This window comes from Canis lupus, chromosome 4 (assembly GCF_048164855.1).
Source record: "Canis lupus baileyi chromosome 4, mCanLup2.hap1, whole genome shotgun sequence".
Lineage (NCBI taxonomy): Eukaryota > Metazoa > Chordata > Mammalia > Carnivora > Canidae > Canis > Canis lupus.
Window position 1 is genome coordinate 63,155,715 of NC_132841.1, and position 25,302 is coordinate 63,181,016.

At 36.1% G+C, this 25,302-nt stretch overlaps 1 protein-coding gene across 1 annotated transcript in view; it reads right to left on the minus strand.

The window, feature by feature from the left end:
- The window catches only part of ITGA1 (integrin subunit alpha 1), a 158,718-nt gene that overhangs the window by 83,527 nt on the left and 49,889 nt on the right, over nucleotides 1-25,302 (minus strand). Inside the window, exons 2-6 of the mRNA XM_072824649.1 lie at nucleotides 21,810-21,930; nucleotides 6,322-6,434; nucleotides 3,607-3,695; nucleotides 3,391-3,502; nucleotides 2,650-2,777 (exon numbers count right to left, since the gene is read on the minus strand). Coding sequence (XP_072680750.1) covers nucleotides 2,650-2,777; nucleotides 3,391-3,502; nucleotides 3,607-3,695; nucleotides 6,322-6,434; nucleotides 21,810-21,930 — 563 coding nt within the window. The remainder of the gene's footprint in view (nucleotides 1-2,649; nucleotides 2,778-3,390; nucleotides 3,503-3,606; nucleotides 3,696-6,321; nucleotides 6,435-21,809; nucleotides 21,931-25,302) is intronic.

Genomic DNA, 25,302 nt, shown 5'->3' on the forward strand with positions numbered 1-25,302 from the left:
ACCTGCAACCTTGTCTGGGTGAATACATTTCACTATTGCTGTCCCTGGATATCAGGGATGTCTTCTGACTTTCTGTGCAGAAGCCTCTGCTCACCTTAAGGGAAGTCCATGGACAGGACCTAGCATGATTCTGTGATAATTCATAAACATACACATTCTTTGTACTGACGACTGACCCTGGGCCTGCAGGCCAATTCGACTGTGGCTTCCTCTCATCTGATTGCCTGTCAGGAGCTGGTTAGCTGTTATCTGGCCGGTTAGGTATTTCGGGCAGGAGTCAGACTCTAGTCAACTGTGTGTCCCAACTTCAGTGGACACACCAAGCTCACTGTATGATCCCACTGAAGCCTTTCTCACTAGGCTCTTTTTACAGAGAAATCTTCATAAATCCTCTTAACTCCATTCTTAATACCTTTATGCCCTTGATGTGGTTGAGGACTCTAAGAGTTCCCCATCCAGCTCTTAGCTTCCTATCTGTAGTCTCTCTCACAATTTATGTTTATATATCCCCCTTTCAGGAATGAAGGCAGCAAGGATAAATACTTGGGAGGAAAAATTCCAGAAGGAAATTCTGCCAATCTTAGGGCAGAACTGGGTGCTCTAATTGAAAACAAGCAAAAAGAAAAAGACAAAAAAACCAAACTTATTTAAATTATGTTACAACCAGTCAGGGAAAAAAATGGTTGTTAAAATAAATTGTTTATGTTTTTGGAGAGAATTACTGTAATACCACATGAAAGACAACCATACACATTTTCTTTGAAGAGGAAGTATTTTTCCAAAATTTCTATGAATAAATTTCCTTTCTGAATCCAAAGAAGGTCAAATTTTAAAGGGAGTTTAAATGCGTTACATTTAACTTGTTTAAATGTTACATGTTACGCATGTAAACATTTAAAACCCTGTTAAATACAGTTTAGCAAAATTGATGGTTTAGTAAATATGTCCTTTCTGATCCATTTCATTTAGAGAATTACTTACAAAATAGTCATGAATACAACTTAAGCCAAAATAGAAAAAGATTAGAAAATACTAAACACTAAAGCCCAGAGTATAAAGTAATATACTTAAAAGAATATTAAAATGCCAGTTGTAGAAATAGTGTCTCATTAAGTGTCCACCTATCAGAGAAAGATTTTAAAAAGCATCAATTATGACATACACATTTATTCCACAGAGTCTTATTAAGGGCCCACTATGTCATGTCAAAGCACTGGCTGGCTACTAAAAAGGATTAAAAAGGTGATACAAAGTCTGTATCTAGAGATGCAGCAGACACACATACACATCATTATATAATAATGCATTAGTCCTGTGTTTCTGAAACTTTACCATGTTTAAGAATCGTGTAGCTTGCTTACTTAAAATGTAGGCTCTATAGCTCTACCTTGAGAAACTCTGATTCTGAAAATCTGGGGCATCGCACAAGCACCTCAGGGATTTGGAAAAAGAAATTCTGTGAGCTACTTTTGGAGAAACATCTCATTATCAGAAGCCCTATGAGGGCAGTGGCGGTGTCTGTCATATTGTCTACAATTATCCCAGCCCTAGCACAGAGCCTGGTACACTGTAAACCCTCAGGAAAAATATTTGAGTAAATGAATTAAGAAGTATGACTAGATTCCACAATGAATTATACAGGCAAAATGTGACAGAAAAATTCACCCATTTAGGGAGCTTCTCCCTACGAAGAAGATTGTCTCCGGTGAAATCAGCAGATATCACAAATGACTGTGTGCAGGGTTGCATTCTGAAATTTTCTCCTCTGTGGAATGGGGTCCTGGAACTGAGTAAATGTGACCTGACTCTTCTGCCTCAGAGCATGTTCATTTCCCTCGCATTTGCTAGTAGCATCTGCACCCTAAGGGTTGAGCCCATTCCTCTGAATAGAGTAATTGTTCCTTTTAAGAAAGACCTAGGACTCCATATATCTCACCCCGCAGGCTAGAGTTCTGCTGGTGGCTGGGAGAATAGCTCCTCTATTAGGACTTTCACTATAGAAATAGAAAATTAATTACAGTTCTAGTGGATAGAAACATCAAAATTGCAGCAGAACAAGTTGAGCACATGCCCCATGTTTTAGCTACAGTTAAGTCGAATAGTTGTTTTTTTAGAAATTTCTCCCCATGAGTACCTATTTCTAAACACATCGCCTTTATTGCCATTAAATGAAGTGAAACCTCATTAAGAAAAAGAAATTCTTAAATATGAGAAAAAAATGGATTTTAAGTGCTATTTTGTGGTCACTCACAAATTTACTCTGTATAATATGAGAAAGGAGATTGTAATGTTAGGTGTTCTTTGGGTTGTGAGATTAGTTTCCACAGATTCTGAAACCCTTCTCTGATATTATCAGAGGTGGCTACAGTTACCTTATAAGTAAGAATCAATTATGATTTTACAGAGATTTGTAGGGGATATTTTCCAAGAGCATTAGAAATGGCAGCTTTCATAATATTTTCTATTTAGAAAATAACAGGATCTTCCAGTAATGTCTTTTTCATCAGGAGAAAAGCAGGGATATAGAATATAACATTCATCCTGAATATTAGCTTTATTGGTTAGTTTATTTTCAGAATATTTTTATTATTAAAAATCTATGCATTTTTATCTTTAGAACAACAGAAATCAAAATGCTTAGTGACATACCTGTGTCTGTTTGGGACCAATATCCATTCTTTCAAGAAGGTCATTTAAAAAAGCTGTAACACTTTCCCAAGGGTAAATACTGTTGGAGCCATCCAGCACTATGACTATGTCCAGCTGGGTACTGCATTCTATAATAAAAGGAGTCAATTGCGCACATTTGAATTTATCTTTTTAGACAGTACGAAGGTGTATGAAGTGTCTTCATGGCTGAAATAAGCTCGTTTTAAAAGATAAGCTGATAGTCCACATAGTGGACACATTGCTTTTATAATCAGAAAACAGTTTTAGAAAAATAAAGGTGATAAATACTGTTGCATTCCATAGCAATTGGTTTGAAATTCTTATCAAGTAAAACTCATCTCTACTTAATTTTAATCGACATTGTATGAGTTATCTTTGGAAATTTTCTCAATATGAATTTTATGTAACTATTCTCATTCTATGTGTACTTCAAATGAGATTACTCTCTTCAAAGAGACTCACTCTTTAAATAAAAACAATGTGACAGCTTTAGTGATGATGTTTAAACAAGACTCTGTTAAAGGTTATTTACACTAATATCAACTCCAAAAATAGCAGTACGGTTTGGTTATATATTGGCAAAGCAAACATTTACCTAAATTGGTAATGCTGGTAGCTGACACAATACTTCAAGCTTTTTGGTATGCTCCTGTGTATACATATGTCTCATTCATTGCTTACACTTTTCAAACATGTAAGAACATTGCATAAAATGTGTACCTCGTACAGGAGCAATGGAGTTCACGACTTGAAATGTGGGGCTGACATCAGAACAGATTCCAGTTGTGTAATGCAAATGTCCACATCTATATGCATATAAGGGGCCACATGCCTTTTAAAAAATTAAAAACCATAAGATTAAAAATTATAGAACAGATTTTATAAAGACATAATGATAGCATTCCTGGTTCATTAATCAACTCTTTGCTTTCTTACCAGAAACCCTCCATTTGGGTTGGTGACTAAAGTTGATCCAAATGTCATGTTCTCCTTTACTTCCGTGACATTGGGAATTGATGTATTAACTAAAAATAGAACAAAACTTTATAAGGGTGGAAAATGAAGTAAAATTAAGTGTCTTCTCATTAAGACATTCTATTTGCTTTGCTCATATCATAGCACATTCTTCCTATGATTCAACTAAATAGTCTTCAAAGTATTATTAAAGGATATAATGAATAAGCTAAGGCTGAAAACTTGGCTTATGTCCCAGAAACTTTGTCTGGATAACTGTCTCAAATAGTTTTGCTGAACTGTAAAAGAATGCAGAACTATTGGGGCAATGAGAGAATGTGGGATAGCCTTTCACACATTTTTTCTAACTAAAACAAAACATTTACTCTCATAATATTATAGGTATAATGTAAACTTACACACATACCTTGCATGTTATATCTATATGTTATAAGTGGCCAATAATAAAAGATGATTTCTGATAGGAGGGAAAATGAGCAGTAGAGCAGGAAAAAAAAAAAAACCTTCTCAAATATACGTTTTTGACCATTATTTTCACCATCATGGGGACATCATGAGGCTAACAAAGAAAACTGGAGGAAGACTGAGCAGTGGTCAGGAAGTTTGGATATAAGAAATACAATGAAGGGACGCCACTTGATATTCCAGGTAGGAACACTGGGTCTTGAAGCATGCCAACCTGGCAAAATTGGCAAGAAGTTCTAGTTATTTATATTGGAAAGAGCAAAAAAAGATTGGACAGGAAAAATCCAAATCTTCTAAACTCTGCTTAGCAGAGTGATAAAATATTTGAAAGTGGCAAATCTCAGGTTCAAAGATTTATCTCACTGTTCATGCCCAGAAGTTTTTCCTACCTTAAGACCATCTATAGCTTAAAGTGGGGAATGGAAGCAGAGATTCCTGAATGGTCATGCTGCCTTCCTAGTTTGAGCAATGGTCTTGGTCCCAGATTTAGTCTGGTTTTCCTTGAAAGCACCTGGAACTGGGCTATTATCTACACTGGTCTTGAATAATCTGGATTAGATTTTTTGTACTAGGGTTGATCCAGAATGAGCATTCTTGGGACACTAGGGACTATAGCAGAAGAAACTTCACTGTTGTTGGTATAGTTAAAAATCTCCTTGCTAATGTTAAAATGCTATTAAAGTTTCCAATAATGAAAGAGTAGCTCCTATCAGAGCAAGTCTTTTGCAAATAACAACCATAACTCTAGGGAAAGGAGAAAAAAATGAAACAACCATCTGAAGACCCTAGAAAGCAACCAAAAACAGAAACTGGGGGCACGGGGAAAGTCTGTACTTGTAAGAGGAGATTAGTATTGGGTGAATTTCCTGTCTACATGTTTGTTTTCTCCCAAGGGAGGGCCTTCATCAGTGGCTAAATTTGAAATAAAACTCAAAGTCTTAACTGTTCTAAAGAAACAAAGGATAGAAATTGGGGTAATGATAGCATCTACAAAGTGAGGGGGTATATCTTGGAAAGTAGAGCCACAAAAAGAGAGTTCTAACATATACATGTATATTCTGTCCAAATATCTGAAGGACTTGAACTGTATATGTGCAGAGTAAACTTCAAACAGCTCAGCTACAACCAGAAGAAGTGAATAGAGATTTTAACTGCTTCCTACTGAAGTTTGGAAATTGAGTTCAGCCAAGTAAACTGTCTCCTAAAACAAAAAGTTAAGACTATTCAAAGACACATAAAAGATCTAGAATCTTCATGCTTGTAACTCAAAAGTATAATCCAGGATACAATCCAAAATTACTAAACACAAGATAAAACAGGAAAATGTGACTCAACCTCAAGAGAAAGGTAATAAATGGAAAGTGATGCTGAGATACTCCAGATGTTGTAATTATCAGGCAAGGATATTAAAGCAGCTATTGTAACTATGCCCATAAACATAAAGGAAAAATGTTCATAATAAACAAATAGGAAATTGAAAAACAGAGAACTGAAAAATACATTTGAAATAAACCTATAAAGTATATGTTAATTTAATGGTATTTAATACTGTATAGAAGACCAATAGGATTCTAATTATTGGATAGTTCTAGTAGGAATTTTCTAGTCATATTCTAATATTAGTGATATTTCTATCAAACAGATTCATTTCTATCAAAGTTTACCTTGTGCTATTCTCTTTAAAAGAATTCTTGTATTACAATTCCTGTGGTAAATTCTTTTTTTTTTAATTTTTATTTATTTATGATAGTCGCAGAGAGAGAGAGAGAGAGAGAGAGAGAGAGAGAGGCAGAGACATAGGCCGAGGGAGAAGCAGGCTCCATGCACCGGGAGCCTGATATGGGATTCGATCCCGGGTCTCCAGGATCGCGCCCTGGGCCAAAGGCAGGCACCAAACCGCTGCGCCACCCAGGGATCCCTCCTGTGGTAAATTCTTTAAAAAAAAATAAACAGTTAAATTTTGTGGAGGCAATGTAATGGGTGGGGTTATTTGGAAAGGTTTTTTATTTCTAAATCTATGGATATTTTATCCTGAATTCTGAAGCAAATAAAGGGCAGACAGAATCAAAATGTTATTTTATGTGAACATGGATGGTAAGAACTGAAGAATGTTTATAGATTCTTGTAATATTTTTTTGAGTTAAGATTTATTTTTAATGAGAATACTGGGTATAATTTAGGATTAGACTTTAACATTTTGATTTTACATACCTGGTAGATCCAACTTTATGCAAGGTAATGGTTTGCCTCTCCCAACTGGACACTTATAGACATCTCCAGTTTTGTTCTTGGGTTGACCAACTAAAGGGGAACCAATTAGCACCCTGGAAGTTAAATAACTCAATTAACACTTTTGAAGAAAAGGAAACATTTTATTTTAGTTATTTTATGACTAGTTCTAAGGCAATAACAGTAGACATCATCAGACAGTCCCTCTCTGTTAGTAATGGAATGTTATTCAAAATAAGCTGAGTATCTTCAAATTGCAGATTGATTTGCATTAAAGAGCCATAAAATATATAGAGGATTTCAGAATATTTTATTTATTGTATTAAACATTTCTTTATTATATTTTTTACTTGGGGGCTGAAATAATAATTATTGGTTAAGCCTGCTGTGTTAGTTTACAAAACACATGGAAGTATAAATGATTTTTTCCTATGAGGAACTGATAATTGCATAGAAAAGTTAGCAAACATAAACATTTTATTATCATAAGATTTAATCTTAGTATAGACTAGTTTGTAAGCACTTAGAAAATAGGGATATTCATGAGACCCAGGTTAAAATCACTTAATGTCTTTTTAGACAGAATTATAGAATGAGTTTAATAATAATTAATGAAAAATATAGTCATGACTTATTTTAGTCCTAGGAAGCCATTTAACAAGGTCCCCTGTGATATCTTTGGGAATAAGGTGGATGAATGTGGTTGAGTGTTAAGGCATTTGGGTGGATTCACAGCTACTGATTTACTGCTGGCTGAAAACTTATATACAAAGATGCTGATTACTGTCAACCAAAGGACTTGAATTTTGTACCATAAGACTGTACTTATTGGGATTGTCTTAGCCTATATCTTTGTTTATGACTTTTGTGAAGACGCAGAAAGCATAAAGGAATGTATCAAATTAATCAATATATTTGGGAAATCAGAAGTATCTCAACATTCTGGAACAAGAAACTTAATAAACCAGTTAAAATTTAATATGGACCTATGTAAAAAAAAAAACTTCTATTTGAATACTATTACTGACATCAGGATGTGGGCAACCTGACTTAATAGGAGTTCATGTAAAAAAAGACATGGGGGATTTGCTGATAGCAAGTAAACATGAGCCAACAGTGTTTTTTAGTACATAAAATGCTAATGTGTCCTTAGGCTGCACTGCTGGAAAGAGATGCCCTGGTCAAGGAAAGTGACCCTGTGTGCTCTGCACTACAGGCCATGTCTGTAATCTCCAAATTAAGAGGGACATAGGCACAACGGAATGTATTTAGGAATTATGACTCAGATGGTTAAGCACCTGATACTTTTGTCAGACCAGAGATGCTTGAGGGAAAGTTGGGGATGTTTAGAAAAAGAAAAAAATCTGAATGACGCTGAGAGGTTCCATTGGAATGAAGGTGTTGAAGGCATATATTAAAAAATATATATATAAAATTGTATTTAAGTAAAATATTTAAAAAAGAAAGAAAATTTTAAAAATCTAAATATTTGAAAATCTGTCAAAAATCTGTCTGAAAATCTGTCTTATTGAAAAGGGATGGGATTTATTTTGTGTAAATTCTTTGGGTAAAGCTAGTATTAATGTGAAGGTTTTATAACAATTACAAGTATTGAATTGTTGAACAGACTCCCTAAAACATAGCTATGACATAATGCCCTTGTAAAGCCATTTTTGATATGCATAAATAACCATAAAAATGTTTAGACTTTTTAATACATAACTCTTATTTCTGGAAATCCATCCTAAAAAAAAAGGCCTAATTTAAGAGAAAAAGCTTAATGCATAAAAATAATGCCCATAGTGTTATATATAATATGAAAAATTAAAAGAAATATAGTCAACAGCAAGAACTAATTATTGCAGGGCCATTCTATAGAATATTGCAGTAAAAAAAAAAGAATATTGCAGTCATAAAAAACAATAGTTAATACGATTGGATGGTGGTATTAAAAATTATTTATGATCTAATTCAAACAAAAATCTCCCTCATTTAGTGAAAACCTATGACAATTCAAAGTGAACGATACCAAATTATATTGAATGTACTCATCATAATGGCAATGACAATAATAGCTGGCACTTATTAAATCTATACCTTATGCCATATACTGTCCTAAGTGCTTTTTATACTAAGTAATTTAATTCTTTCCATCAAATATAACATGAACTTTGGAGCCAGACTTCATGCATTCAAATCACGGTTTTGTCACTTACTTAGTTGTATGATTTAGGACAAGTTACTTACCCTCTGCCTTAGTTTCTTCATTTGTAAAACAGAACCAGTATATCTATGCAAAACTTAGATTAAATGAGAGTTCATCAAAAAACAAATTATATTAAGGAATTTATGGTTATTATTCTTTCCTCAACGTTTTCGAAGAATTTTGTACTGTGATTGATTAAATTGGTTCTATAGTTAAGATAGTTTACAGAAAGGTAGTGAGCCTACTATTATGGAAAGTATTTAAGTGGAGGCTGGATAGATTGATTAATGTTTAGTAAGAACATTCTACAAGCCCAGCATGTACAGCAGGCCCTGGGAATATGAAATGAATAAACCACAATTTTTTTAGGTGGCTTAAAACTTAGGGGGGAAGCAGAACTATAAAAGGACTATTATAATACCAAACAGGTCAGAACTTGGTGCAACTTCACCAAGGTCTAAGAAGCAAGAAGAAACAACTCTTTTAATAAGTTCAAGTAGCTCAGGGTAGCTGGAGTAGAAATCGAGCCTGTCAAGCTAAACAGGGTCCAGATTATGAATTTTCCTATAGTCCAATATAAGAATTTCAGATTTTTAGGGAGGGGAGAGTCGAGAACCACCAATGCTTTTAAAGAGGGATATGATATGATCAAATGCTTTATGAAACTTATTTTCTTGCAGTGTCACGAATAAATTGGGGAAAGGGGCAAATTAGACTCAGAGAGTGAAGGTAACAGTTTCTAGACCTAGATGAGAGAGGAGGATCTGAATTTAAGAAGTGGAGAGGAAGGGAGAACCAATTCTACAAATAGAATATAAGCTGTCTTAGTTTGGGTTTCCCCAAAAGCAGACCCTAGACAAGAACTTTGGTTGCAGGTAGATTTAGGGGAGGCAATTTCAAGCACGCACAAATGTGGAGGTGGGAAAAGTGATAGAGGGATGGAAGAAAGGCCAATAGAGTGCACTGATAATGGGTTACTTCGGTAGGCCTCTGGGCTCAGCCTTGCTGCTGATCATCTCAGAAACCATGTGGAACATATATGAGCATGCTTCAAGCATGGCTAAGGCCCTAAGAGTAAATACTACTGCCTGAAGAAGGTACAAAGTAAGAAGAGAGCTGAAGGAAAAAGTAACACTTAAGATTTTAATGAGCAAAGGAAGAAAACTGGTAGGAGTGTCCAAAGAAGGAGAGAGAATCAGGAAACAGTAGTATCTCAAAAGCCAAAGAGGGAAGAATATAAAAAAATGGGAGCCATGAGCAGACTTCAAGAAGTTTGGGAGGCAGGCAGGGGGATGGGGTAATTGGGTGACAGGCACTGAGGAGGGCACTTGACAGGATGAGCACTGCATACTGTATGTTTGCAAATCGAACTTCAATAAATAAATAAATAAGTAAATACTTATAGATATTATAGTTAAGATAGTTTACAGAAAGGTAGTAAAATATATATATATATATATATGTGTATATATATAAGTTTGGCTAAGAATGAAGGAGATGGGCCATGGCATTGCGTGTGGGCCTTTTGTTTTTTTCAGGCAAACCATTAACGGTTTGAGGTAAGTTTAAATTTATTATGGAAAGCATCTGTATTGGATAAATGATGTTAAGAAAGAACTAGTAACAAGAGAAAGGTAAATATTATACAGAAGAGAGAGTAGAACCCATGAGCTGATCGACGGGATGGATCGAGAAGGACAAATTTGCCTTAGACATGAGGAAAGGCCACTGATTCCCTAGGCTGATTCCTTAATCTGGATGACCCAGTTTACAGAGGTTAGAAACTGTAGTAGATGCTTTGGAATTTTTTGCATTCTTTGTAATGTGAACTTGTCCTTCAATGTCCTTCACCAAGGCAAAATCTGTTTTTCCTCCTGTTGAAACTGGGACTTAATTGATAAATAGAAGGCAGCAGAAATGGCACTGTGACTCCTGAGGCTTGAGTAATGTGTAGAATTGTCAAATCAATACACTGTACACCTGGAGCTAATGTAACATTGTATGTCAACTATGCTTCAAAAATTAAAAAAAAAAAGCATTACAGATTCCATTTCATCCTTTTTGGAAATCTGAGATCACATGCTGTGATGTAGCCCAATCTAGCCTGATGGAAGACGACAGGCCACGTGGAGGAGAAGCAATGCTGAGCCAACTGCATGAACTGCCAGGCATGTGAGTTAAACTATCTTAGACCCTCCAGCCTCAAGTGAGGTACCAGATGAGTATTCGTGCAGTTCCCCATGTAGCAGGGGAACACCAATCCAACCCTCAAAATCTTGAGAAATAATAAAAAATACTGTTTTGACTCACTAGATTTTGAGATGATTTGCTATATATCAAGAGCTAACTGAAACAAGAAGGGAGGATAAAGTTTTCATCTAGGGCCCCTCCCTCTGCCTGCCCCTGTTCCTCCCCTCTTTCCTTTCTCAACTTCCTTCCTTCCTTCTTTGAAAATAGTATCAATAGTCATCTCATGAGATTTAGGTAGAGAGGCAGTTGAGTGGTGGGCTTGTGGAGATTTAATGAAGATATAATCCGACAGGGCATACATAGGCCAGTGAGGCAGCCCTCAGTCCAAAATGAGGTCAGGGATGTTTTGGAGGTTGTTACTGCTGTAGATGTGAGCTAGGCCTCCAAAGATCCTTCCAATTTTAAGATTCCATCATCCAAATAGACCAATTGTAAGTGTGTAGAAGAATACTCATTAGTTTAGAAAACATGTACCACTAACTGGGGAGAATTTAGGATAATTGATGAAAAGTAAGTTCTGAATGGCATGTTAATAGTAAAGTTATTGTGAATTCTAAAACAGGAGAGAAGAGAGATAGTGGATATCCTAGGAAAAAAGTGGAAACAGAAGAGCAAGTGCTGAAAATGAGGATGATGAGGCGGTACAGGTGTTGGGAACACAGTGTAGAGCTTCTGTAAATTGGAGCAGGAAGGTTGAGTGGCACACAGCAGACTTTAAAGGAAAGGCTCTGTAGTTTATATTTGATTTCTAGGGCAATAGAAACCCCTACTGTATGGTGATCACTGGAAATAACCTGAAATAGCAACTGGAACCATGGCCTAATGTGTATTCTGGATAAGTAAGCCCTGAGGTGTGAGAGCTCAGAAAGTGGTAGTTTAGCAGGCCAGGGTCAAGACAGGGAGCATGAGAGTTGTGATGAGTGGTAAAGAATCAGTTAGCAGGAATATGATCTAAGATGATTTTGTGTATTTTCCTAGGAGCTATTTGTTTTGACATCAAGCTTGCAGCTCTGAAAGTACATATATTTACCACTTAATCTGAGTAGGTCTCACTTTTCCCAAGTTGCATAAAAATAACAAGATCCTAGAAAAGTATCAGCATAGTGTTTATGGAATTTCAGGAATCTCCAGCATTCTCAATCCCCATTATCTTGCTCTATTTTTTCTCAGAAACTTATCACATCCTGACATTTGATATAACCTACCTGTTTATTACGTTTATTTATTTTTTGTTCTCTCCTTTCCCAGTAAAATACAACCTTCACATTAGCAGGAGTTTTCATCTATTTTGTTTCACTCATATACCCTTAATGCCTATAACAAAATAGGCAGAAACAAAATAGGTATTCTGTATTTACTAAGTGAATGAATTAATGATTGCATCTAATACTCTAAGAATCTGAATAAGACAGTCCTGGGAATTCATGACTCATGTGACCAGCTAAAAAGGTCCTAATCGTGAAGTCTTTTTTCCCATCTTAGAGGCTGAATATTTTGCATAAACCAAATGCTATATATGCCTTTGAGTGACACAGGAGGCATTTCCACAGGTCAAGGTTCCAGAGAATCCTTGTTGTTACAGGACAGAATTGGCTGAAAGTCAGAAGGCTGGTGTTCCACGTCCTGGCCCTGACGCATACTTGCTGTATTAAACCTTTGGCAGTTCATTCTCTGAGTCCCAGTTTCCTGTCTAGAAAATGAGGATGGTAACAATCATATCTACCTAAACCCACAGGGTCACTATGAAGAGCCAAGGCACATTATGTCACGAACTATGGGTTATTGTTGTTTCAAATTGTAATGCAAGTTTCCTTTACCTCATTACATTTTATTTCTATTAGATTTTGGCTTTTTCGATGGCATTATTGCAATGATTTGTGTGCAGATTAAGAGGATTAAAGAATCTTCTAGATCTCATTACTGATCTCTAGAGAAATACCCGATGAACTCCAAGATCATCACGGTGAAAGAAATATTTTTTTCTACATTCATTCTATAATGGCTAATTATGATTCTCTCTACATTCATTCTAAAATGACTAATTCTGATTCTCATTCACTCATTCTAAAAGTTAATTCTATACTGTTCTTTTCCATGGAAAAAAGCTCCAGTCATAATAAAATTTAGTAACCTGAGAAATGTTTGCTATTCATAATAGTCATTCTTGTCACTATGACCATTATTTTACTTATTTGAAGAGTAGCTGGTCTGTTACTTCTCTGCTTCGTATTTATGTTTTTTCCTCTATAAAAGATATTTTTCTAGAGATTGTTTTCTCATATTTATATCACTTCATGAACACTCTTTTCACCTAACTCTTTTTGATGTCCAAGCCAAAGTCATTATCAGATGCCAAGTACACCCGCCAGCCTTTTTTTTTTTTTTTTTTTTTTTTTTTAATGAATGGAGTGTTTGGTCGTCTTGGAGAATGAAGTTTTATAGTGGCTCCATTAGCTTCAGTGCTTTCAGTCATGCAAGGTATAGGGGTGGAAATGAGGTGAGCCAAAGAAATGACAAGTTTAGTAAGGAGGAAATTTCAACTTCAAAAGATATTATACACAATGGAAAATAAATATTATATTAAGATTGTAAGAGAATATATGATAGAACCTTTGAAAAGTCTTTTTACCCCAAGCTTGAATAGCCTTTACTTAAAACATACATCATTGGAAACAGAGCATCAATCACATGAGTTTGCTAGTAAACCTTACTTGGCATAAAGCAGGATCCTCTAGGGAAAAGGTGTGAAGCCAACATATTTTGATATATATATTAGGTGGAGGATTGACTAGGGAGGCATCTGCATCATGAAACCTACAAAAGGCAGGCCCACTGAAGTCACTGAAGCCCCCAAGATTGGCTTGGGAAACAGCAGTTAAAAGGGTTGATGCACTGGGACGCCTGGGTGGCTCAGTGGCTGAGTGTCTGCCTTTGGCTCAGATCGTGATCCCAGGGTCCTGGGATTGAGTCTCACATCAGGCTCCCTGCGGGAAGCCTGCTTCTCCCTCTGCCTGTGTCTCTGCCTCTCTCTCTGTGTCTCCCATGAACAAGTAAATAAAAATATTTTTTTTAAAAGGGTTGATGCACATATTAAAAAGAATGAGGCAAAGGAGCCGCAGAATGGAAAGCCTTGAGAATCTCATATTTTCCCATTTGGCAGAAACTTTGCCATACTGGTGATTACCACTAAATCTGGAAAGCTTGTGTAATGCTGAGCACATTTAAGTTTCTTCTCTTCAAAGAAAAATTACTAAACTAATTGTGTTCTTTGTGAATTTTTCCAAACCACAGTGCAATTACTTGGATATTTCAGCTCATGCTAGCCATAATGAACAACGGCTGATCTTAATCAGAGGTATAATGTGTTGTACTCCTGAGAAAACATGTGGTTTCTGAGCCAGAGATATAAAGTAAGTTGCACTTCACCGTAAACTTCTGAAAAGTAAAGGGGGGCATAAGGCCACCTTTTCTGTTAACTTCTAATTCTTCCCAAAGAATGAAAGTAATCCTTTTCAAATGCACAGATTGCACTTGTAGTGGACCAACAAGTACTTCTTTAGGCAGTCTTTAGCCAAGATGTAGTATGGTCAGGGTGATTTTTTAAAAATCTGAGGTTGATGGGTTTCCAAAAGCTGAGTAGCAAATATGATTTATAAAGGTGCCCAACTCTGGAGAAAAACTGAGTAACAAAATCCATGTTCTCCCGGATATGTCAATTACTCCGTAGTCCATTTCTTAAAGTAAGTCTGTATCCTATTTGATTTTATAAACACAGAATATCCAAACATGTTTATAAAATTTATTTTACATTACAAGTGCCTGGACCTCTTTAGAACAATATGCTGCTATGATGCCATCTTTAAAGGTTTGGACGTTTAGATTTTTGTAGTTTGCTTACATTTATTTATTTATTTATTTATTTATTTATTTATTTATTTATTTTAAAGATTTTATTTATTTATTCATGAGAGACAGAGAGAGAGAGAAAGAGAGAGAGAGAGAAAGGCAGAGACATAGCAGAGGAAGAAGCAGGTTCCACACAGGGAACCTGACGTGGGACTTGATCCCAGGTCTCCAGGCGCTGAAGGCAGCGCTAAACTGCTGAGCCACCCAGGCTTCCCAGTTTGCTTACTTTTAAATTCAGTTGGCCACATTGCTTCTGCTGTTCTGACTTTTCACACCTTTTATATAAAATCATTATAAATATGGAATGTCAAAATGGAATTAAATTATCTGATATCCTTATGCATTCAAATGCTCACAAATTTTCACATGTACACTAATATGTAAAGTTGAAAGCTGCAAAGACAGTTATCAGCATTTATTTTTTAACATAGTTCTAATTAAGAAAAAAAGTAACAGAGTGGAGAGACATGACTTCTATTTTCAGCTCTGGTCCTGCGTAGTTAACATTTCTCTTTGGAAGTCACTTACAAAAAGCAAAAAATACTTTATTGAATTATGATTGATATTAAAAGTTGTACACAATGTATACAACTTGATGAGTTTGGAGACAAGCATGCACCTGTAAAACCATCACCACAGTCTATGCCATAAACCTATCTGTTGCCTCTAAAAGTTTCCTCCAAACCTCTTTAGTTATTATCATTATTATTACTTCATGATAAGAACACTTAACATAAGATCTACTTTCTTAGTAAATTTTTAAATATACAATACAGTATTGTTAACTACAGGCACTATGCTGTATGGTAAATCTCCAGTACTCATTCAACTTGCATAACTAAAGCTTTATAGCCTTTGATTAATACTTCCTTGTTTTCCCTTCCCCCAGCCCATGGTAGTCATCACTCTACTTTCTACATTCTATGACTTTGATTATTTTAGATTTCTTATATGAGTGAGATCATGTAGAATTGGTTCTGTATCTGGCTTATCTCATGCAGCAAAATGGCCTCCAGGTTCATCCATGTTGTCTCAAATGGCAAGATCTTCTTTTTTTAAGGCTGGATAATATTTGATTGTATGTGTGTGACCCATTTTTAAAATCTGTTCATCCATCAGTGGACATTTAGATTGCTTTCAAGTCTTGCTTATTGTGAATAATGTTGCAGTGAACATGGGAGTGCAGCTATCTCTTCAAGATTCTGATTCCCACTACTTTGGATATTTACCCAGACATGGGATGCTAGATCATATGGTGGTTCTAGTTTTAATTTTCTGAGGAACCTCTATACTTGCCCCTTTCCAAAGTGGCTGCATCAATTTTCATTCCCACCAACAGTGAACAAATGTTTTTCATTAATGATAACAGGGAGTTAAACTAGATTATTTGTTCAGCCAACAAATAATCTTTGAATGTATATTATTTATGTTTAAGGCCTAGTGCGAATTTCTGGGCAATGCACAGGGTTACAAGTGGAAACCAAAACCAGTTCTCACTCTCTAAACATTTCCACTAATGTATTAACTTCTCCCTTTTATCTGTATTCCATTTCAGGTTTCCAACTATCCAGACATTACTCAAGCTGTCTAAAACCATACTTAAAAACTTCCTGGTAAAACTTATTTTCCTTTCCTGTAAATTTGTCTCTGAATGGCTACCCATTTTCCAAAAATCCAATGTAGAAATTTTGAAATGGAAAAAAAAAAAAAAAGAAAATTTAAAATGTATTTGACTCCTCCTACACCTCCATTTGGCCTTTCCAAACTTCCACTAAACCTTAATGATTCACCTAAATTTATCCTGGAGTTAAAAATAGATCTGCCAGGATCCCTGGGTGGCGCAGTGGTTTAGCGCCTGCCTTTGGCCCAGGGCGTGATCCTGGAGACCCGGGATCGAATCCCACGACGGGCTCCCGGTGCATGGAGCCTGCTTCTCCCTCTGCCTGTGTCTCTGCCTCTCTCTCTCTCTCTCTCTCTCTCTCTCTCTGTGTGACTATCATAAATTAAAAAAAAAAAATCTGCCCTACGACCCAGCAATTGCACTGCTGGGGATTTACCCCAAATATACAGATGCAGTGAAATGCCGGAACACCTGCACCCCGATGTATCTAGCAGCAATGTCCACAATAGCCAAACTGTGGAAGGAGCCTCGGTGTCCATCGAAAGATGAATGGATAAAGAAGATGTGGTCTATGTATACAATGGAATATTACTCAGCCATTAGAAACGACAAATACCCACCATATGCTTAGACGTGGGTGGAATTGGAGGGTATTATGCTTAGTGAAATAACTCAATCAGAGAAAGACAAACATTATATGGTCTCATTCATTTAGGGAATATAAAAATTAGTGAAAGGGAATAAAGAGAAAGGAAAGAAAATGAGTAAAAATATCAGTGAGGATGACAAAACATGAGAGACACCTAACTCTGGGAAATGAACAAGGGTAGTGGAAGGGGAGGTGGGTGGGGGATTGGGGTGACTGGGTGATGGGCACTGAGGGGGGCACTTGGCAGGATGAGCACTGGGTGTTATGCTATATGTTGGCAAATTGATCTCCAATAAAAAAATATATAAAATTTTAAAAAGAACCTCAAAAAAATAAATTTATCATGGATACACTTTTCTTTCATTCAAGTTCTCTCTAATCGAGCCTGGGACCTCATTTCTTAAGTATCAGATGGCTGTTCTTGTTTACCTATCGATTCCCCAGTTTTCAGGTACTTTTTTCTCTCTAATCCAATCTTTATGTAATTCCCTAAACTAAGGTTCATAAAAACGACCTATAATGGTTCTAAATGCCCTCGACTTAGGTCCGAGCTCCTTTGTCTGGTTCTAAGGTCTGACATTATGTTTTCTCCTATACCATTCCTGTGTCAGTCCTATTTGCTTACTAGCACACTCACTTCTCAAATCTATGCCCTTGCTTATGTGGCTTTCCAGGCTGGAATGGCATTCTTCTTTTCTTCTTAATAAATACCTTTCATTCTTTTTATTTTTTTATTTTTTTAAAGATTTTATTTATTTATTCATGAGAGGGAGAGAGAGAGAGAGAGAGAGAGAGAGGCAGAGACACAGGCAGAGGGAGAAGCAGGCTCCATGCAGGGAGCCCGATGTGGGACACAATCCCGGGTCTTCAGGATCACACCCTGGGCTGAAGGCGGCACTAAACTGCTGAGCCACCTGGGCTGCCCAATTGAATATCTTTCAAGATTCAGCTCAAGAGCCAAAAATAAATTCCTTTTTCTGTTAACTCTCACTGAATCTATAGTCTATATTATACTGATTAGCACTATTCTTTTTTTTAATATTTCAAGTTTTTATTTAAATCTTAGTTGATGTATAGTGTAACACTATTTTCAGGAGTAGAATTCAATGATTCATCACTGACATATAATGTTGCACTCATCACAAGTGCCTTCTTCAATACCATCACCCATTTAACCCATTCCCTGTCCACCTCCCCTCCAGCAACCTTCAGATTGTTTGGTATAGTTTCTAAGAGGCTCTTATGGTTTGCCTCTCTCTCTCTCTCTTTTTTTTTTAATTTCACTTATGTTCATCTGTTTCATTTCTTAAATTCCACATATTAGTGAAATCATATGGTATTTGTCTTTCTCTAATTTCATTTAGCATAATATATTCTAGATCCATCCATGTTGTTGCAAATGGCAAGATTTCATTCCTTTTGATGGCTGAGTAATATTCCATTATATATATGGACATTTGGGCTCTCTCTCTATATATAGATGGACATTCGGGCTCTTTCCATAATTTGGCTCTCATTGACTGTTGCTATTACAAACATCAGATGGAGAGCATGTGCCCCTTTGAATCAGTATTTTTGTATCCTTTGGGCGAATACCTAGTAGAGAAATTCCCAGGTTGGAGGGTAGTTCTATTTTTAGCTTTTTGAGGGACCTCCATACTTTTTCCCAGAGTGGCTGCACCAGTTTGCATTATCTTCAATTATTTCATAAATACCTTCTACTAGATTATAAGGTTTTGTATTTGTCTTATATCTCCCATAGAGTTTAGCATAATAATGCTAGACACAACAAATATCTACTCAATTGGCCCACATTTATGTTACGGTTAAGGAAAAATTCTAAATAACTCACCAATAAACATTTGTACACGGACAACTAGGCTATATTTTGTAAGTGAAGCAAAATGTATAAGGCACAATCTCTAACATAAAAAGTTTAATATCTTATTATTAACGTTATCTCACACAAGTGTACAGAATCCTGAATGGAAATGTGTGGGAAATATCAGAAAGGGAGACAGAACGTAAAGACTGCTAACTCTGGGAAACGAACTAGGGGTGGTAGAAGGGGAGGAGGGCGGGCGGTGGGAGTGAATGGGTGACGGGCACTGGGTGTTATTCTGTATGTTAGTAAATTGAACACCAATAAAAAAAATAAAAATTAAAAAAAAAAAAAAAAAAGAATCCTGAATGGTCTGCTTAAAGTTCAATTCAGTGTAGGGTCATTCAGACAGACCATTAGCAACTTTTTTTTTTTTCAACCATATTCTTCCTATCTACTCTGTGTACTTTTGTTTCTTTCCAAATGTTGGTCTGGCTATCTTTATTTTCTCACCTACACATTCACCTTCTTCAAAGATAAAGTGACTTTGGGAAGGAAATTCATCATGACATTAGCACTTCATTAAGACTTGATTTCTCTTGGGCAGCCCGGGTGGCTCAGCAGTTTAGCGCAGCCTTCAGCCCACGTTGTGATCCCTGCATGGAGCCTGCTTCTCCCTCTGCCTGTGTCTCTGCCTCTCTCTCTCTCTCTCTCTCTCTCTCTCTCTCTGTGTGTGTGTGTGTGTGTGTGCCTCTCATGAATACATAAAATCTTTAAAAGAAAAAGACTTGATTTCTCATTTTCTCATTTCTTCACCTTAATGTATCTTGAAAGATATTAATTAGAGAATTTAGAGGGCAGGAAACTCACAATAGGATGGGCTTATAATAAGGGACAGAAAGAAACTGAAGAGATCACATATGTGTACTATGGCTCCTGAGGGGAAAGAAAAACTCTTTATTACTCAACTAAGATTCATTTAGATAATTAAGGACTGCTGATACCAGATTTGTCTAAAATCAGAGAGACTGGACTGGATGAGAGAGGAAGCTTGAAGGGTTTGTCCACATTAGAAAATGAAAATCAGACTTTCATAAAATAGGTTAAAAACATCTGATTCTCTTAAGTTCATTCTAAATAGGTTAAGTCTTTAAGGGTTGTTATTTATTATATTTTTCTTTAAAACTATGTGACTAATAGTAATTACTGAAAACTTTCATATATATATATTTTTTACTTAGAAATTTAGCTTTTCAGGAAAAATACATAGTGAGTTTCAGTTTAAGCAATTTTTCTTTTTTAAAGAGAGGGAGCGGGGAGGAGTAGAGGGAGAGTGAATTCCTAGCTGGCTCCGTATCCATTGCAGAGCCCAACTCAGGTTTCCACGCAGGGCTCAATCCCACAACCCTGAGATCATGACCTAAGCCTAAATCAAGAGTTGGATGCTTAGTCGACTGAGACTTCTAGAAACTCCATTGAGTTTCAGTTTATTATAGTTTATGCTTGGGGCACACATTATTCTCTGAGAGGCAGAGTTTCTTGAATTACAGGCATAATGCCTAAAAGAATAAAACTGGTATCTAGAGGGATAACTTCACCTGTTTAGCCTTAAATGGGGTGGGGGTGGGGTGGTAAGTGAGAACATAGGTTTGAAGGACAAAATATATAACACTCATACTCTATTATTAGAATTCTCATCTAAGATATTTGTAAGGAGAGTAGAGAGTGAAATACCTCCACAAATTCTAGTTTGTACCTTGGATAAAATTTGTACGCAAAAAATTATTTTTTATTTTTTAAAGATTTTTATTTTTTTTTATTCATGAGAGACACACACACACACAGAGGCAGAGACATAGGCAGAGGGAGAAGCAGGCTCCCTGTAGGGAGCCTGATGTGGGACTCGAACCCAGGGTCCCGAGCCTAAGGCAGACACTCAACCACTGAGCCACCCAGGTACCCCAAGAACTGAAATTCTTAAATTTAATTATTTTGGATTATGATCAAATTAAGTCTAAAAGGTAAAGTGAGGGCAGCCTAGGTGGCTCAGCGGTTTAGCGCCGCCTTCAGCCCAAGGCCTGATCCTGGAGACCCAGGATTGAGTCCCATGTCAGGCTTCCTGCATGGAGCGTGCTTCTCCCTCTGCCTGTGTCTCTGCTTCTCTTTCTCTCTCTCAATGTGTCTCTCATGAATAAATAAATAAAATCTTTAAAAAAAGTTTTAAAAAAAGGGCAAAGTGAAACATCAGAAAGTCCAATTCTTCTCATTTGTGAAACATAGTAGAGTGATAAATTACGGTTTTCCTAGGAGGCATAAATCCCTTTTTTGTTTATTTTAATTACTAGAATAGTTTAGTTTTATTTAAGTTATTAAACTGAAGCAAAGTTTAACAAATTCTTGTTCTTTTTTTTCAATAAAAAAGAAGTACTAAAAATTATGTTAAATATAAAGAGCTTTAATATTAATTTTGTGTAAGTTTCAACACATTAAATATGCTTTAAAAATAATACCTGCAGTAAACAGAATCATTATTAAAGGGTTTAAAAGTGTATAAAGGGAATTCAGTAAGGTTCATTATAAACAGTAAAGCAAACTTAGATCAGTAAATTACCAATAACGTAAGCCTAATAATATCTTATGGAAGTGATATTAGCAACACAGTATCTCATCTGTCTCCAGTCTTTCAGCTGAATTTCAGCTATTCTAAAATAAGAACAATTAAAGAACTTTTGCCAGAATAACATAATCACAGAACAATGACTATTTTGGACATGGACCTTCCCTGAGGTCAACACAGGCTTCAACAGAAATCACTAACCACTTCCTTTAGTACTGCCAAAGAATTTTCCTTTTTTTACTCTGTCATTTTCCATTTCCAAATGATTAGACTGCATTTTCTACCACACATGATTCATTCCATTGAAGTCTCATTCATAAAACAAACTGTAACCAAATAATATTTTGCATCATCTTGTAAGAAAACTAAACAACGACGCAACACAATCGACTGGCTTACCATTTTCCTTCTTCATTTTCATATTGTTGAACAGTGTATCCAAACATGTCTTCCACGGGGCCACTGAAAGTCATTGAATTTTTCACATCAACATTGAATGATACGCAGAAGCCTAGAACAACTTTAAGAAGGAAAACAAGGTCCAGTTACACAGAGTTAACTAAGATTCCATCATGTTTAGAATTATGGAAGGCATGATTTAAAACTGCTCTTGTTAAAAAGAGTAATGATGCTCAAAAAACGAGAACTGCAAGAAAGGTCTATGATATTAATTGTATTACTGACTGAAAATCAATATAATGACTGAAGAATACAAATATTAATATTCAAACAAAATCCTATAATGATTTAGTAGCTGTATCATTCCTAGAGCTTATGACTTCAGAAGGTGAGAGAGAGCAAGGTAGCAGAAACACGCTGTATATGCCTACTATGGTTACAGATAGCTTTCCAATAGTGAGCCCTACAGCAAATCATGGCACTAATGAAATGTAAACAACTTCAGTTTCCTGTTTTGACTATGAAGCATGCAAGAATCACCATTTAAATCTTCAGGAGAGGAAGCTTTCTCCTTGCTACTTCCAAAGGGAATGCAAGCTGATTGCCTCTACCCAGAAATGGCTTCCTAATCAGGCCTGAGATTTGGTCGGCTTCCCTCTCAATCATGCAGTGGACAGAAACTTATACTAATACACTAGAACTTCCTTATACTGTTGGTGGTGATAACCTCACGGTTGCTGTTGACAATCAGATGACACATCTAAAGAGTTTACTCAGCGCTTGACATATACTAGATATTCAATGAGGATTAATTCTCTTCAATTTTCTTCAATTACCTTTCTTTAGGTAATGAAAACCTTGTACAAGTGAGACTCTCTCCTAAAAGGGTTCAGAAGGGTGCCAAATTCTGTCAAATGGATGGCGCTAAATTCCACGTTTGGTACTAGTTTTTAAAGTATACTTGTGAAGTTACAAAGCATTCCTCTCCTAGATGTAACTAAGAATTCTTCCCAAAGAGCATTCCCCCTGTAAAATTACAAGCATCATAAGGTACCTTCAGAGGTGAGTAAATTCACTGTCCTTTGTTAAAACCATGATACAGCTATACATATCTTGAAAAAAATCTCTTTCCTTACTCATTATAAACTCTTCCATAAATATAGTCTAAATCCAGACTGAAATTCATTCTATGCTCTAATTCATTATCTTCAATTTTAACATTTTTGTTTCTTTGTTGCACAGGATTGTACCTAATTCAGAGAAAAATTTTGTTCTTAAAAAAAGATATTTATGTATATTTATTTATGAAAAAAGATACTATGTATACCTATTTATAAAGTCTTCCTTGATCTTTCCAACTGAAAATAATTTTTAAACTACTAAACTCTCCTCTTTTGTTTTTTGAATATCTCTCATAGAAATAATTTTTAAGACTTTTATTTACATTATAATTATCTGTGTGTGACTTTTTCCCCCAGTTTGGAAAATTCTTAAAAGCAGGGACTCTCTTACTCATCTTTCTTATCCCTTCTCAAAAGCTAGCAAAGCTCCTTGTACACAGATGGGCAATAACATATTTGTAGAACAAATATAATGAAGGAGAAAGTGTACCAATTGAAGTTACAGATGAACTGCCAATTATTTCATTTTAGTTAAGAAAGACAATGAAGATGGAAATTTTCAAGTTAGGTTTTTAAAGGGAGGGAGAGATTCAACTTGGCAGTAAGAAGATAGCATGTCCCAAGGATTTGGGAGAGTCTCTACAAGTAATAAGACACAGGATGGGACAAATATGGTTGCAAAATCATAGAGAGATTTTCCTGGCTGGTGTGGAAGATGCAGAAAAAGAATGGTTAGCATAGGTCCATTTATGTATATTTCCTGCTCCTACTTCAAGTGGGATGGAGAACAGCTGGTTACCATCTTTTGCATAATTGCCTTTCATATATTTGAAGACAGTTTTAAACACTGTTCTCTCTCCTCTAAACTAAATACTACATGCTCCTACCCTTCTCTCACAGCTTCTTTATTTATTTTTTTGAAAACTTTCAACAGATTATTTTTAATATGAGATATACACAAAGTATTATGTCTACAACAGGATTTCTCAACTCTAGTGTTATTGACACTTTGAGCCAGAAAATTATTTGTTATGAAAGTCTGTACTGTGTATTATACAGCATCTCTGGTCTGTCCACATGATGCCAGTAGTACTCCCTGAATTATAAAGATCAAAAATGTCTCCAGATACTGACAATTTCCCTTGGGACCAAAATTGTCCAAGTTGAAAATGACTATTCGATAGATAAGGACCAGAATACCATCACCAATGATTTTGTTGAAGAAGATACATGAAAACAATTGGTCTGCAGACCACTAGCATCTGCATCACCCAGAGCCTATGAGGAATCCAGAATCTCAGGTTCCACTCAGATTTCCTGAATCAGTATCTCCATCCCACGAAAATCCCCAGGAAGTCCAATTACTGTTAAGATTTGAGAGGTGTAAGTCTGTAATATGGTAGCCCTCTTTCACAATGTTGATGCAGATAACATAATTTACCTAAATTAAAAGTACTCACCATCTTTTAGACTAAAGGGGAAAGGGATTACCACTAATCAGATTCAAGTTCACTGCTCTTGAATTATTTTTCCAGCCCTTTATTGTCTTTAGTATATGTTCTCTCAAAGACCATTCATGATACTCCTCAATATAAGACCAAGAGCTTTTGGTTTCCTTTTTAGGCTTGTTTATTCCACATGTTATGTGGAATGTCCGGGGGGTGTGCTGCACTTTTTTTTTTCATTTCCTGTCCTCAGAATTCTACAGGCAATTTGCCCAAAGTGATTGTAAATCAGTCTCTTTCATGTTTGCTAAAGCACCAAGGAGCCTGGAGCACAGGAGATGACATAAAAAAAAATAGTTTACATCTTGTTCTTTTGATTTAAAGGAGTGCACAAACAGTGAAAGCAGCTTCTTGTAACTTTGAGTTTGATGTTCATTTTGTTATACTAAGTTATCTTGGAACTTTATGTACCAGAGGTAAAGCAAAAATAATACTTATTCTCCATCAAAGTAAAAAAACAAAAATAAAAACAAAGCTAAGGTGGCTTAAAGGGACATACAGGATGAAAATGAAGGGAAATAAACCATAGACAATAGTCAGATGTCAAAGTAAAGTTGTGATTTCACATGTACCAGCAAAAGAGGGATTTTTTCCTTAGAAATAACAGCACAGGGATCCCTGGGTGGCGCAGCGGTTTGGCGCCTGCCTTTGGCCCAGGGCGCGATCCTGGAGACCTGGGATCGAATCCCACGTCGGGCTCCCGGTGCATGGAGCCTGCTTCTCCCCCTGCCTATGTCTGTCTCTCAATCTCTCTCTCTCTCTCTCTCTCTCTCTCTCTATCCCTCTCTCTCTCTCTCTCTGACTATCATAAATAAAGATCTTAAAAAAATAAAAAAAAAGAAATAACAGCACACTTAACTATGTGTT